Raw genomic sequence first — 14,786 nt, forward strand, 5'->3', positions numbered from 1 at the left:
ATCGCTTTGAATGATTAAAAGACTTTTGATACGACAATCATTTCGAGAGTACCTCTTGCTGGGAATACATCTCAAACGGTCAAGAACTTCTTGGATGGAAATCATTCTTGCCTAATCAGAGAAAACTTCATGAGATCGTGACTTCCAAATCTGGCGACAGCAAATTCACGGACATACAAAAATTTCTCAGCCGCCTCTTTTCATTTCCTCCAACTCATACTACGATATTCACCTTCCACACAGGCTTTTCAGAGTCGGCAAAAGCTCTCTGCTTGGAGGAAGCATTTGCTTTGGATCAAATTCGACAAGAAGACTTCCAAACGCCATTTGAGATTATTTTACAGAATTCAAATAAACCCAAAAAAACATTTTCAATATGGCAATATCATTCTTCGTTTCCTGGCAGTTGTGGGAAAAGATGACATTTGTAAGCTCTCTCCATCTCACCTGTGTGCGTATAATCCACTAATCTACATTAGGTTTTGGGGTGTGCTATTGTGGCAGTTTTTTGCGCGGGATATATCAAGTTATTATGGACAAACAGAATAGTTGCTAGACAAGAAATTATCGATGAGGAAAAGCGCATGAAGATTCAAGAATTACGACAAAGTGGTCAATTTGTCGAACCCATGAAGGGCGTCGATATCCCCTTTGGAGTTCGTGCCATTCAAAGTGGTATTCAAGTGGATGGAATATGGATATCTGGAGCCAACACTCCTGTGCCTAGCATCAAACTTCAGCGCCATTCATCTTTTGAACTTTCTTCTCCAAATTCAAACTCCAACGCACACGCATCTCCCGATAGTTACAATCATCCCACACCTCCCAAAGCCGGTCAACCAAACTTCCGATATAGCGAATCTGCAGTACTCTCAAGCCACAGAAGTATTAGTGATGATGATACTCTTATCACCGATCCTCGTAGTTCATCTCGCCAACGAGCAACCTACAAGCCAACAAAGTCGTCTCAATTACGTTTTGGGACAGTCGGAGAACATCAATATGATGAAGAAACACTTGGTCATCTCGTAGGAAATTCAGAAAATGGTAGAGTTTATACTCATAAACCTCGAGGAGGTCATCGATCAGATGCATCAATCTCACTATCACTCTCCGATGCTGCCGCCGCTGCTGATAATGAACGCTCATCTGGTACTTCTGATGATTCTGATGAAACTTTTTCTCGTGTTAGACATCCACAACCGAATCGACCTTTCAATTATCCTACCCGAACTCCTTCTCCAGAAGTCTTGACTCCCGCATTTCCATCATTCTCTCACCAACCAACAACTAAAGGCAAGGGTCAATATTCTTCAATTCCTCTTTTCACAGAGGACGATGAAATGGATCCATTTGCATCGCCTCATCTACGTGGTATGGATAGAGGACATGGACCTAACATTCAGCCGGTTGAAGATCAACGCTATACTGATAACACCATCGAGTCTCGGGCCCCGCTTCTTAAGAGTCGCTCTCCATCTTCGCAATTCATACCTGGAGAACTTCATCAGAATAAGACAATTAGGAAGGTCAACTCTGGTTTCGAGATTTTGCCTGCAGGCACCTTCGGTACTCAACCAGTTGTAGATATCAAAGGAAAAGGTGTTAATCGTCATGAGAGTTGGAATGTCAATCACTCTGATTCACTTGCACCACTACACCCAAACAAGCTACAGAAAAAGACAAGATTTTCAGTGGTTTGAATGGTGACCAAAAAAATAGAGTGAAGTAGTTGGAAGAGATGTTGATAAGATTTGACTCAAAGATTTCACGAATGAACGATAAGTAATGGAGTAATGGGCGTGCAGAGCAATTCAAGCATCATTGGCGTTAGATATTACTGGGATGGTGTTATATCAAATTTGGCTGGTGGGGATTAGAATCGCTTTCAACATTTCATAGCTGAAAATCAACGGTGTCTGAAGGGAATGGGGAAAATGGTGCATTTGATTTGTGAGGAGGGAAATTTGGAAAGGAAAATGAATCATATTGCTTAGGTAGTCTAGCTTAATGAGTAACGATGAGATGTATAACGATAGATGGTAACTACATATTCAAATCCTTTTTTCGTTCATGTGGGTTTGCAATTCTTCCCTACCGATCTCGAAATAGGGATTTTAGTGCTTGTATTTTATTCGAACCCTTACCCTCCCTTCTGCACTCCAGGTTCGAACAGGACCAAGCGAGCATAAACACGGTTCTATACAGCATAATCAACAGTCCTGTATTAGCACTCTCAACTTGAACAACTTTCTACCTCGCCAACAATAGCACTCTCTCCAAATCTTTACCCTCACTACACTCCTCGGGTGACGAATCAAAGGACTAGGACAATAACAATGATCTTTTTTCTATTCTTACTCGACTTACAATTGCAACACTGGAGTTTTCATATATGGATACTGCTGCTACGAGGTGTAACACAGATGTGTTGGATGTAGACGCCGAATGTTCGAACAATGATTCTTGGGCAAGTTTTTGTTATTAGAAAGGGGATAGGGTGTGATGTTGTTGAGTGTGTTTAGATTACATTAGATTGAGATGTTGAGATTTGAGAGGGGCTTCTCGTGCATATTTGAAGGGTACGGGGACTCGAAAAATTGAGTGCATAGAGCGCATTTGATGGGGAGTCGTAGGGGTTTGATAATTCGAATCGAGAGCTTGCGTTGAAGAGGGTCAGGATGCTAATTGTATTCAAGAATGTATATATTCAAGTTGCATTTCCGCTGGGGACTTTCATAGATACGAAGGATGCTTATTAGATGCTGAACTACATACTGCTATAGTAGCTGTGGAATAATTTTTCAAAAGTATATCGTCATTAATGTTAGTAATTTTCTTATTAGAGTCGATCTTCAAATTCAGAGATTTGATTCCGTGTTACTATCATGCAAACGGGATTCCTGAATGAAGGATTATATCTATTTTATAGGTAACTTGAGAAGAATTGTAAGGGCGGATCAACCTAGAGAGGCAGTTGGGTATGAGAATAAGGAGAACCTAACTTCAGAAGTTACCGAGAGGAGTCGAAGAGCTCATAACATCCAGAGTTAGCCGATGACTAATACAAATGTAATCATGTGAAATCGTGATTTTGGCTAATCTTCGGGTGCACGTCAACAACGCGTTCATTCCTTCCAAGAGTTAATCTTCACATTTTCAACAACATAAAATCACACTCGATACTTTCATTTCAATCCGTTCATTCTGGGAATTACCAAACTAATTTTATTGTACTTCAAACATCTCGCTCATAAAATGACTTCGGAAGAAATCGAAGCTTCTCAATCTGGGGACGATGGAGGAATGGGAGGTCCTGGTGCACCAACGCCACTCTCTGCCTTGGAGGTAAGCCATTTCTTCCCCTTCAGTTCGCACGTTTCCTAATTACCATGTCAGGGCGTCGCAGGTCTAACTAAGAGAGATATTCAAATGATCGTAGATGGTGGTTACAATACTGTAGAGTCTGTCGCATACACGCCGCGGCGAATTCTAGAACAAATCAAGGGTATCTCTGAGCAGAAGGCCACAAAGATTCTTACGGAAGGTCAGCTATACATGATGACTTGGAATTTCTTGCAGGCTTACTGACATCTCAATAGCATCGAAACTGGTCCCCATGGGTTTCACAACCGCCACTGAAATGCATCAACGAAGAAGCGAATTGATATCTATTACGACTGGTTCCAAGCAATTAGATACACTTCTGGCAGGAGGAGTGGAAACCGGATCTGTTACCGAAATATTTGGAGAGTTCCGTACTGGAAAGAGTCAAATTTGCCATACTCTAGCAGTTACCTGTCAACTGCCATTTGATATGGGTGGCGGAGAAGGCAAATGTCTGTATATCGATACGGAAGGCACGTTTCGTCCTGTGCGTTTACTTGCGGTAGCCAATCGATACGGTCTATCCGGAGAAGAAGTTTTGGACAATGTTGCATATGCAAGAGCCTACAACTCCGATCATCAGTTGCAACTTCTTAATCAAGCAGCACAAATGATGTGCGAAACCCGATTCTCCCTACTAATCGTTGACAGTGCCACTGCACTATACCGCACAGATTTCACAGGTAGAGGTGAATTATCCTCTCGTCAAATGCATCTAGCAAAATTCATGCGCATGCTTCAACGTCTAGCCGATGAATTTGGTATCGCTGTGGTAATCACAAATCAAGTTGTTGCACAAGTTGATGGAGGACCAAGTGCCATGTTCAATCCAGACCCCAAGAAACCTATCGGAGGTAATATTATTGCACATGCAAGTACCACTAGATTAAGTCTCAAGAAGGGTCGTGGAGAAACTAGAATTTGCAAGATCTATGATAGTCCTTGTTTACCAGAGAGCGATTGTCTTTTCGCTATCAATGAAGATGGTATCGGAGATCCAAGTCCAAAAGATCTTGAGAAGGATTAGAGGGGGGTTTTATTGGCGTAGATGCATCATGATTTTATGTGGTTCTCATGGTTATTTGATTTTCTTTGCGCTTTAGCTGGCATGGAGGGCATGGTAGCGGTCATGGGTGACAAATGGAGCTTATAGGGTGAACTTGGGAGGAATCATTTTCATTATTGTGAAACCTTTACAAATGGAATTGTTTGTATTTAGTAATTCAGTAGCACATAGCAATTTCTATAGTATACCTTCCGGGTAATAACATCTACTTTGATACGAAGTTTGCATGAAGTGAAAGCTTACAATAAAATATGTACAATAGCTGGGAAAGCGCGCTAGCGGCCGCCTACCTAAAAAGTGAAGCTCGCCGCGATCTCTGGAAAGAACCGCGTCAAAACAAAGCATGCGCCAACCTCTTAACACGCACCAAAACTCTTCATGAGACTAGCGATTGATGGGGATAAGATGGCTGATAAGGGACATTTCTATTCCTATAAGGAGATACGACTAAACCTCGATTCATCCATTCAAAATTCTACAATTGCGATTCGTTTACCTGCCCATGGCACTCCAGCCTCAAGAATAATACAAAAGCGACCTCATATTACAGAATCACCTATTGCAGAGGATGAAAAAACATTCAAACAAAAATACTTAGCAACTGCTGGATCTATCTACCATCGCACACAAGATGTCTTTCCTCGAAGTTATTTATGGAGAGTGTTGGAGGATGGAAAGGTGCTGTCAGTTCAAGCGGTCGATGTATCGAAACAGCAAAACACGACAGATGCACATCTTACCTTGAGATTACAATTTCCAAGTGCTATTAAGCCCGGGTGCATTGCTTTTGCAGATTGCAAGGAACACGACTATGTCAGCGCATTTGTTTTGACGGAAACACATCACCTTTATACTTTGAGACTTTGGCCAGATTTCTTCCGCAATCCTACGAGCACAGAGAACAATGTTGGAAATTGGTGCAAGTCATATATATCATCGGTATTCAGCTTCAAGAAGCCGCATAGGATGGTTGCGCTTAGTGCGAATGAGTTATTAATCTCTAATTTTGATGGGGGACTTCTAAAGTTAGACAGAAAATCTGGTGGAGATGGTATGTCGAAGCTACTTTCTGGAAATGATGTGGCTAACTGACAGGTAAAATAGGCTCCGAGTGGAAAGAACTACATTACAATCCAGGTGGATGGAGAGATGGGCTAAAGGCCTTGATGCCTTTCCAAGGAAGCAACACTATTCGATACGGAAACAGCAACATTGAATTATCCGCAGTTACTTCCATATCTTCACCATCAGTTAGCATCGATGGGCAATCATACGCTTTCACGGTATCTTTGGACCACAATCTTCGAATTTGGAACTTATCTACTGGACGAATCGCATACGTCGGTGATATTCTCGGCCAGGAAATAGATCCAAAAAACCCTAGAAAATCCGTGATCGACCCTTCATATTCACAATTGGTCAAGGTTTATGGCCATAACAATGAAAGCGCTCTATGCGTTACATACTCTCCAATTGGCGAAGGACAATTCAAATTTTGGCATGTTACTCCGGCCGCGCAAAGTGGAGATCTCGTCGTATCAGATTCTTTCCCCAATAACACCTTGGTCCCTCAAGCGCCTACTTTAGACCTCTGGACTATGGCAGATTTTTCGGTCATTCCGGATAGAACAAGAAACTCCTTGAGTTTGTGGACTTTGTGGAAAAACAATACAACATATCGAGTTCAAAAGCTTTACTTTGGAAGTGGTGGTGAAGAGGAAGTTGAACAATCTTGGGATGAGGGCTGGGAAGCTATGGTGAGCGAAAGTTTGTCTCAAATGCCCATACCTACCATCTACCCCGGCGATGCTTTAGATTCAACCGACAAATGGTTAGCGTACATACTATATCCTGGTAAATTCACCCATGCAACCATCGAGACCGGATTGGCCATCTATGAGAGAGGTCTAGGAGCATCGAGAGATACATCGCGGAGATTTGCACCTTTACCTGAACGTTTATGTTCAAGTATTGCAACTACTGCCACATTAGGTAGAGCATCAGACGGAGGCATCGACTTCGAACAATTTCGCCTTGCCACTGATGCACAATGGAGGCGATTCTATCGACTGCTCGTTGAGTTGGACAAACAAAGAGGTGAAGCCTTATCTTTAACTATTGACCCTATGGGAGAGATGCCTTGGGTTGTATCAGCGGATGGAATATCAGCAGTCCGAGGTTGTAGCGAGTTAGAACGGATATGGCATAACCCTGAACAAAACATTGCGGGAATGGAGTATGTATCCACTCTTCTCACAGCTGGATCTTTATTCGGCGAGGCTGTCCCAGACATTCTTTACCATGGCTTCCGCTCTGCCTTACTGGGTCAACTTTACGAGGAGCCAACTCTTCTCCCATCAGCGAGGATGAAGACTTTATATGATCATTGTGATTACTCGAATCAAATAGGTGATGAAGAGTATCATCAGCTAGTGACAAATTTGGGAGGTACATTCAGAGATGTCAATTCGCACGTGTACGAAGCTCTTCTTGAATCCATGATCACTTCTATTGGAAAGGACTCAAAGCATCCTTTACCTTTAGCCAACGCCGGTAACCGATTGATCGTTAGAGGGGTTCAAGAGACTATTGAGTTACACAAAAGCATTTGTATTGATCAACTTCTCTTGTTAGTACTTATTGAGGTTGAAATTAACCATGGAGAAGAAGGCATCCAATTTGAGACTGGCGCGGTCTTCAATCAACTTTTGATTTTGCTCAAAAGGCTCGAACTTGTTTCTTGGTTGGGCAAAACCAAGATCGATATACCTCTTCCTACTCGCGAAAGCTCGAAATCGTTGGATGACTCAACATCTAGTTTGTCTAGGATTCCAATATCTTATGAGACTGTCACTGTTCTAGAGGGTGTTCATAGACATCTATTCGGATTAGACAGAGCAGTATCGATGCCTACAGCCTTGACAGACTTTATTACTGAACTATGCAAACCTGATAGCAAATACGAATCTTCACCTGCTATCATTCAATGTTTCTTGTTGAAGCATAACCAGTCTGATTTAGCAATTGAATTTTCACATTTCACTGAGCATGATTCGTTCTCTACATATATTCAAGGAAGAGCGTATTTGGCTGCTAATGACCCACGTACAGCAGCATTGCACTTTAAGAAGGCTGCATTTGGGATGGGTAAGCTACAACTTCAGTTAATTATTTTTAGACCTTTCATAACTGACCATGATTTCTAGCATTTCCATTGTACGGCAAGCACGCAACACACAGTGCAGGCCTCCTAGACGAAACAGAAAAGAATCTTCTGAACGCAGGTCTTCCAGAATATTATTCCCATGTCGTTTCTCTATACGACAATCAGAAAATGTATTCTTTCGTTATCGATTTCTCTCGCCTAGCACTTCAATTTATCAAACCCAACCAACATGATCCTCAACTTAGTACCGAAATTCACAGTCGCCTCTTCCACGCTTCTCTACAAACCTCTCGCTACGCACTCGCCTACTCAGTCCTTTCCCTCTTCACCAATACCGCTCTACAGACATCCTCTCTCAGATTGCTCATTACCAAGATGTGTGAATCTTCCCACGCTACTCAACTTATTTCCTTCCCTTTCATAGGTCTCCAAGATCTCGTCGATGAAATTCTTTCGCAAAAATGCGCAAATATCGTAGAAGTCACAAATGGTGTTCCATACCATAAAATCCTTTACGCGTGGCGAATTTCACGTTCTGATTTCCGTGGTGCGGCAGCCATCTCTTTGGAGAGACTATATCGTCTTCAGGCATCTTCAGAAAGTGACAATAAAATAGGAAATGGAGAAGTAGGGGAGGAAGGCGAGACGCTGGTTACGAAACAATATGTCGCAGTTATTAATGCGTTGAGTTGTGTGGATCCGAAGCATGCGTGGATTTTATGTGAAGGTGGAAAGGGAAAAGAGGGGGGGAATGGAGGAAGAGGTGCTGGTAGGGGACTTTTGAAAGGGGCGAAAGAAGATGCCAATGGAGGTGTCAAGAGAAGAGTGGTTACATTGGCAGATGTTAGGAGAGGATACCAGGAAGAGTTGGATCGCGTAGCCGCGATCGAAAACGGGAGATTTAGTCTAGGTGGTGGGGGAGGTGGTGAAGATATGATGGAGATGTAAGATGGAACATGGAACATGACAATGGAGGAGTGAAGATGAGAGAAAGCCGCAATCACGTGGATAACATAAATAAGGAGTAATGTGAGCCTGCCTGGTGACGAATGAGATAAGCAGAACAAAGCGATGGGGCGTAAATTATCGGATTGGTTTTGATTTTGATAGGCATTTCTTTGATGGATCATGAATGAGATTGATCTCTTTCGAAGTATGGCTTTTTGGTATCTTTGAGGCAAATGTTGTAAGGATAGAAAATTTACATGAAATGATAAAAAGTTACCAAAAAGATGTGAAGCTTTTCTTAGCTCTGGCTCTGTAGTCTGATTCTGGTGCTAGTGCTGGTGCAATTATCTTTCGTCTGGCGTGCTTGTCCCAGAACGTGGAAGACGATGAATGACATATAAACGGGCACATAATTCCAAAGCATGAAAGTCATGATCTTAAATGTCTTTATTCATGATACGCAGACGCGATTCCCAATCCCCAGGCATTTTTGATCCTTACTCCCAAGAGGAAAAGTAACAGTATGCATGTGAGTAAAGGAGAACCCCGCCATATCTATCTATCTATCAAAGCCTCCCACCTTGAGACTTTTCTTCTACATCCATGAAAATGCCCCTCCCATAAGAAAGTTTTCTTGTCATCAGATAGGTATCTCCTCATGTCTTAATATGTTCACTGGACTGGCTTTTCCCCGCAAATAATCAGATTCATTGGTCTATCTGTCTTTGCCCATTATGTAAACCTCATGAAATACGCACACATAAAGAAAATAAGAAAAGGAAAGAGGAAAGGAAAACGGGCTGTTGGTATCAACGTAATAAGAAGGAAAAAAATTAGTTGAGAATCGACGTGAGATATCTATTGAGCAGAAAGTCGTTTCTGTGCCGCTGGACTAGGAGCAGAATGTGCACCAGCAATCTTAGTCTGCTGACCAAGTGCTAAAGCATCTTCTGGTTGTTGACGGTAAAGAACGATCTCGGACTGCTTGAAATAACGTCGGGCATCTGTTTAATTATTAGCTTAGTTTTGACAAAGAGTCAAAAAGGGAGAGGAAACCTACCCTCATCGATGAGAACCAAACTTAAATAGTAGCGGGTGGAGTATTTCTTATTGACCTCGCGGAAAGTAGGAGTCAAATCAAAGCCGCCTAAGAAAAGTCTGATAGGAATAGTTTCTCCTCTTGATGGTGAACCGTCCATAATCTCAAATCGTACCAAAGTTTCACTCTCATTATATTGGTTTGGAGGCGTTCCAGTAGTTTCGCGTCGAATGATAGAGAGTTCCATATGCTTAATCTTGAGACGAACGAGCAAAAAGTAGATGCGGCCGACAATAACATCTTTGAGGTGGTATTTCGATTTGGAGTATTCAAATTCGATATGCAAGCAATCCTCGATACCGACATCCATTTTGATAGAACTGTTCATCTCAGGGGGAATTCTGTAAGAAAATACCCAAAGGTCTTTTTCGCGGATCACATCTGCCATTCGCCTAGAAACGGTGACCTTGATAAAATAACGTAACTTGACATTAATGCCATTATAAGATTCGTATTGCTTTTCGACGTTTTTAAAGTTGAAGTCGTAAGCTTGTGGATGTTGTAAATCGCCAGGAGCAGCAAGCTCTTGTCCTAATGACAGAAATTCGTAGTGGTTGCCTCGATCATAAAACATCTCTGTAAGGTTGCGTGTTAGTAAGTTGAAGCGGAGATGTAGACCAAATCTGTCCTGGAAGATGAGACGTACCAATCATTCCAATAAATTGGACTTTAATACCCGTGTGCTCTAACCTTTTTCCATCCTTAGGTCTAATGGTGACAGCTCCTCTAACCGATTCGCCATCTTTGTATAGCGGTACCCTTTCCTTGCTACTCTTATTCTTAACCTCTACTGTCTCCCGGCTATCTCCATCTTCCAGAACGATATCAATATCGACTGGGGCAGAAAATAGGAACGACATATCAATAGATGTTGGATAGAAGGGCGTTGTAATGATCTTCGTCGAGCTGGGACTGGTGAATATCGCACACTTGTTTGAGCCAATTTTCCTCAAGCTCCCAACGATTGCGGCCTTCTTGTAAACAGTCTATGAAGAAATCGTCGGTAAGTTTGTCAATATTGGCTTTTCGAAAAAGACGACCGCTTTCTTCAAAGTTACTATCAAAGCCACGGCAGACCTTAATACCTAAGGAACGTCTTGTCTCTGAGAGACTAGGTGGGAATTGTCCAATTACAACTTGCTTGTCAGAGGCTTGGTAGATATGAGCAGCTTGTAAGGAACCGATGTAGGTGAGGTTATCGTGCTCTGTCTGCTCGTCGTCAAAACTTGTTCTGCTTGCTGCCAATTGATCTCTCTTCGATTTTCGATCGAGCTCATCAACAATCACTCCGTGGAAATTGGATTTGGCTGTTGCGACCGAATTGTAGGATTTAGTGCCTGGTGCGAATTCGGGATGGATGGGTGTGAATGGTGCGATGCGATCTTTTTTGAATTGGAGATTGCCAGAGACAGATCGTTCAGAGGCAGCTGTTTGCTCTGTCAGGTAATATTCGGTGCCGTAAGTTGGAGTATCTCTTGTGCAAGGAGTTCTGGTTGACTTGCCAGAATAGCTCTCGTGGAGCAACTCTGGGGGGTTCCTGACAGTTGATGGAGGACCGTGCTTCGGATCTTTGTTCTCCCGAAATCCGTCAAGCGGAATTCTGTATGCCATCACTTTTTGGTTATTGAGTTGTAAGTGTGGAATTGTTGAAGTTTCCATAACAATAACAACCTTTACCAGTCCAAATTGCAGACGCAGCAACCCTCTAATTCACCTTAACAAAAGTGAGCTGATTACATAAGCCGTAATTAAGCGCACCGTCAAATCTCGTGATATCATTTCTCACAGCAGAGTTGCACCTGCAGCTCCAGCTCAAAATGTCACTCTCTAGCTATGTAAACAGTAAGAGTTTACCCTTTTTCAACCCTCTTTCTACACCTTCCTCTTCGGATCGTTTATTTTATCACTCCTATCATACGCGCAAACTACAGAAACAAGCAAGACTTACAACCGCATCCTAACAGCTCCTTAGAGAAAGTTCTAATCTTAACTGCGGATTCAAGAACACTGGTTGGTACACTTTTGAGTTGTGATCAACAGACCAATTTGGTATTTATTCCTTTCCTATACCGTTTTCCCCAATTCCCCTTTCCCTTCTCCATCTTGCACTTGCTCTATCGGTTCCTCCCTGCTTACCACTTCTCTACCCCTCCAATTACTGACACAAACCACAGGTCCTATCCCAAACCATCGAGCGCATAATCCGTCCTCCAGAAGATATCGAAGCTTCTAGTGAAGTCCCACACGGTCTCTATCTAATCCGTGGTGATAATGTGGTTGTAGTTGGATTGGTGGATGAGGAATTGGATGATAGTATTAATTGGGTGGAGGTTAGGGGAGCTGTCATTGGAGGGACGAAGCATTCTTGATTGAATGTTTATAATCGAGTGCTCGCGATTATAGATCAGTGTCTACGGGCATGGTATTGGATGGATGGAATCGACGACTGGAAATGAAGGAGGTCAATGAGCCGAGGAAAGAAGGAGAATGCGCGGGGAGAGATACCGGAATTTGGCATTTACAAAAGTACGGACGAGCGTAGGTGCGTACAAGATGGGTGGAACGTTATTTATGCTGCATTATTTGGCGTTGAATGGAGTGCCATTAGATGGGTCTTTTTTATATCCATCCTTTTGATTTTGTGTTGGTTATGAAGATGGCTCAAGCGAATTCAGATATCGAGGGAAATCTACCAAAATTCGAGATCATATCATGGGATCAGTGAGATGTAATTAAAAAGCACGTCAAGGCAGTTTTCAGATAGCTCGAATTTCTATTTACCAAATTAAGCTTCTAAGTAGAACACATCTTTATCCAACGTGATGGTATGTACTGTAATCCAAAAGTACCATGTATTCAAACCATAAAGTTTATCCAAAAACTCTTTCCAAAAGGTAAGGTCCAAAAGCTTCCTCTCCAGGAGTACCAACAATTCTGTTGACTCTGTTGCCCTTATGAACACTGAGCCAGCCACCATTATCTCCAGGCTCCTCGGCTGTAACATCAACAGTATCGTTATTAATATGAACGACGGAAGCAATGCTTTCCATTGGATCTCTGATATCAATAGCTCCAGGGCTCTTGACTTGTTCAACTCCTGCCTTCTTTCTCATGCGTCTATCAACGATATGCATACCTCTAGTCCATTGACCAGATGTTTCAACTCGAATATCTTCTGGTCCTCTTGGGAAAGTCATCCAAGTAGGAGATGAACGTGTCAACATATACCAGATGCAAAGTGGATCATGTAACTCAAGGCCTGGGTTTGATGTTGCATTTCTACCAAGAGAGTTCATTTTCTCATAAGTCTTGTGTACAAATACAGAAACCCATTCTGCAAGAGGACTTCCAGCTTTGATGAGGGGTTTCAACTTCTCCTGGAAGTCTAATTTCATTAACTGATGTGGAGTTGTAATATCCAAGGGGAATAATGTTAAGTTAAGTTGCCTGGAGAGGTTCGTAGGATATGGTGGAAGAGTCGACTTATTCAAAGGTACCGGTGGCATGGTAGTAATTGGGTTTGGGCCTGTAAGGGCAAATACTCTGGCAGTTGCGACTGCATCTGCATAGGTATTGAATTCAGCGACAGGGGTAATGTTACCCTCTACATCGATCGCACCACCCATTACTACAACCTCCTTGACTCTTAAAAATGTTTCAGTATCTTCCGCAGCAGCCAAAGCAATGTTGGTCAAAGGTCCAACACAAACAATTGTAATTGTATCTTTAGGATTTTCTCGAAGTAAGCGAAGCATTTCCTTATGAGCAGGCACATGAGAAGCTGTGAACGATGGGGATGGAGAAGCGAGTAGGCGGGCTTCAGCAATTTCTTCAGCGGTAGCATTTTCGGGAGGAGGTTGGAAAAGTGTCTTCCAAGTATCGGCGGGAGATAGATGTGGGTGCTACAAAGAAATACGTTAGGTGGTAGTCCTAAGAAAAGCGAAAAATGAAGGGGCATGTTTCTCTTACACTAGTATGAACACCACCAAGACCATCAATGCCATCTATTGCTAGGATTAGTTGATACTTCATATGGACTTATTGATAAAGCTCTTACGAAAGTAATCTGCCATGAGCATTTCATCCTCAAGTGGGTGATCAGCGCCAACAGCCACGATAGGCTTTGACTTCTTCATTGCATCAAAGCCCTCAAGTTGGCCACGCTCCTTTCGCCATTTCAATTCTTGTTCAAGGACATGGAATAAAGCTACACAATTCTTCAAACAACTTTTCGTTTGGTCAGTAAAGTTAATGCTAACAGCATCGATATGATTTTCTAAACATACCTATCAACTTCAACATTTCCATAAGTTATAGAAATCATCATGACATCTAACTCTTCCGGCTTTGCAGCTAAAGCTAAGAGAATGGCGAGAGCGTCATCGATACCTTTGGGAAATTCCTAATTAGCTTTATGATATTTCAAGTAACAATGAATCAAAGATCTCACCAGGATCGGTATCAATAATGATACGATTAAGAGACATTTTGGTTGGGGTTGTAGTGTATTCTTGTTCTTCCTAAACTCTCTCTGATATTTCCCCTCTTAAGGAGACTTGATGATTGATTGTAGAGGCAGGGAGGAAATGTTAGAACGGAAGTAGAAAGAAAAGAATGATGAAGATAATAATAAGGACAAGGGGGTGATCTGGTAATCTAGATGGTCCAGTTGAGTGATGATTAGCTGGACTGATTGTTAACTAGATGGATTGTTTGTAGGGAGTTGGCATAGGTTCAAAGATATATATATACCTGTATGTATGTGATGTCCCAAAATGTATATGTATCTCTTATCCCTCAGTGGTTTATCACTCTGGTAGTCTAGCAGCCCACACAGTCTAGCAGTCAAGCAACCACCTCCGAAAGTATGTTTATGATTCAGACACCCCACCTTTTGCCATTATGTAATCCACTTGCACAGCTCGGTGGCTCACCAGTGGCTCATTCCAATTCACCACCCGAGCCACCTCAAGACCTCGAAAGCACCAGAGAAACCAATTAGTCATGTCGGTGATTCGGATCTAATTGATCCGATACGGCTCTTACCCAATTAGGTTCCCCTGCATACACTTGAGAATCCACGCTAGAAAACATGGGGAGCTCCAATAATGATTAGGATT

General features: G+C 42.3%; 6 protein-coding genes across 7 annotated transcripts; 4 read left to right on the forward strand and 2 right to left on the reverse strand.

Annotated features, from left to right (window-relative positions):
• The first annotated feature begins 251 nt into the window (after nucleotides 1-251).
• On the forward strand, nucleotides 252-1,987 carry BCIN_11g01610 (hypothetical protein). The gene is made up of 2 exons (XM_001556575.2): nucleotides 252-427; nucleotides 480-1,987. Exons 1-2 carry the CDS (start codon nucleotides 377-379, stop codon nucleotides 1,701-1,703), a joined length of 1,275 nt encoding a protein of 424 aa, XP_001556625.1. The 5' UTR covers nucleotides 252-376; the 3' UTR covers nucleotides 1,704-1,987.
• A 1,154-nt stretch (nucleotides 1,988-3,141) lies between these two features.
• Bcrad51 lies at nucleotides 3,142-4,657 on the forward strand. The gene is made up of 3 exons (XM_001556576.2): nucleotides 3,142-3,348; nucleotides 3,400-3,547; nucleotides 3,603-4,657. The coding sequence occupies exons 1-3, from the start codon at nucleotides 3,259-3,261 to the stop codon at nucleotides 4,412-4,414; spliced, it is 1,050 nt and encodes a 349-aa protein (XP_001556626.1). The 5' UTR covers nucleotides 3,142-3,258; the 3' UTR covers nucleotides 4,415-4,657.
• A 159-nt stretch (nucleotides 4,658-4,816) lies between these two features.
• Nucleotides 4,817-8,825, forward strand: BCIN_11g01630 (hypothetical protein). Its single transcript, XM_001556577.2, has 3 exons — nucleotides 4,817-5,504; nucleotides 5,558-7,600; nucleotides 7,660-8,825. Exons 1-3 carry the CDS (start codon nucleotides 4,832-4,834, stop codon nucleotides 8,565-8,567), a joined length of 3,624 nt encoding a protein of 1,207 aa, XP_001556627.2. The 5' UTR covers nucleotides 4,817-4,831; the 3' UTR covers nucleotides 8,568-8,825.
• Nucleotides 8,826-8,999: 174 nt separating this feature from the next.
• Bcpep8 lies at nucleotides 9,000-11,147 on the reverse strand. The gene is made up of 3 exons (XM_024695854.1): nucleotides 10,313-11,147; nucleotides 9,628-10,242; nucleotides 9,000-9,571 (listed from the first exon to the last, which is right to left on the reverse strand). The coding sequence occupies exons 1-3, from the start codon at nucleotides 10,524-10,526 to the stop codon at nucleotides 9,426-9,428; spliced, it is 975 nt and encodes a 324-aa protein (XP_024551650.1). The 5' UTR covers nucleotides 10,527-11,147; the 3' UTR covers nucleotides 9,000-9,425.
• Nucleotides 11,148-11,345: 198 nt separating this feature from the next.
• On the forward strand, nucleotides 11,346-12,408 carry BCIN_11g01650 (hypothetical protein). Of its 2 annotated transcripts, XM_001556579.2 has the most exons (3): nucleotides 11,346-11,508; nucleotides 11,639-11,715; nucleotides 11,841-12,408. In XM_001556579.2, exons 1-3 carry the CDS (start codon nucleotides 11,484-11,486, stop codon nucleotides 12,033-12,035), a joined length of 297 nt encoding a protein of 98 aa, XP_001556629.1. In that variant the 5' UTR covers nucleotides 11,346-11,483; the 3' UTR covers nucleotides 12,036-12,408. The 2 variants fall into 2 exon arrangements, with proteins under 2 accessions (XP_001556629.1, XP_024551651.1); XM_024695855.1 differs by having other exon boundaries at nucleotides 11,346-11,715; nucleotides 11,841-12,407.
• On the reverse strand, nucleotides 12,394-14,367 carry BCIN_11g01660 (hypothetical protein). Its single transcript, XM_024695856.1, has 5 exons — nucleotides 14,117-14,367; nucleotides 13,953-14,055; nucleotides 13,724-13,893; nucleotides 13,636-13,670; nucleotides 12,394-13,568 (listed from the first exon to the last, which is right to left on the reverse strand). Exons 1-5 carry the CDS (start codon nucleotides 14,151-14,153, stop codon nucleotides 12,537-12,539), a joined length of 1,377 nt encoding a protein of 458 aa, XP_024551652.1. The 5' UTR covers nucleotides 14,154-14,367; the 3' UTR covers nucleotides 12,394-12,536.
• Between the last annotated feature and the right edge of the window lie 419 nt (nucleotides 14,368-14,786).

The sequence above is a fragment of the Botrytis cinerea genome, chromosome 11 (assembly GCF_000143535.2).
Source record: "Botrytis cinerea B05.10 chromosome 11, complete sequence".
NCBI classification, from domain to species: domain Eukaryota; kingdom Fungi; phylum Ascomycota; class Leotiomycetes; order Helotiales; family Sclerotiniaceae; genus Botrytis; species Botrytis cinerea.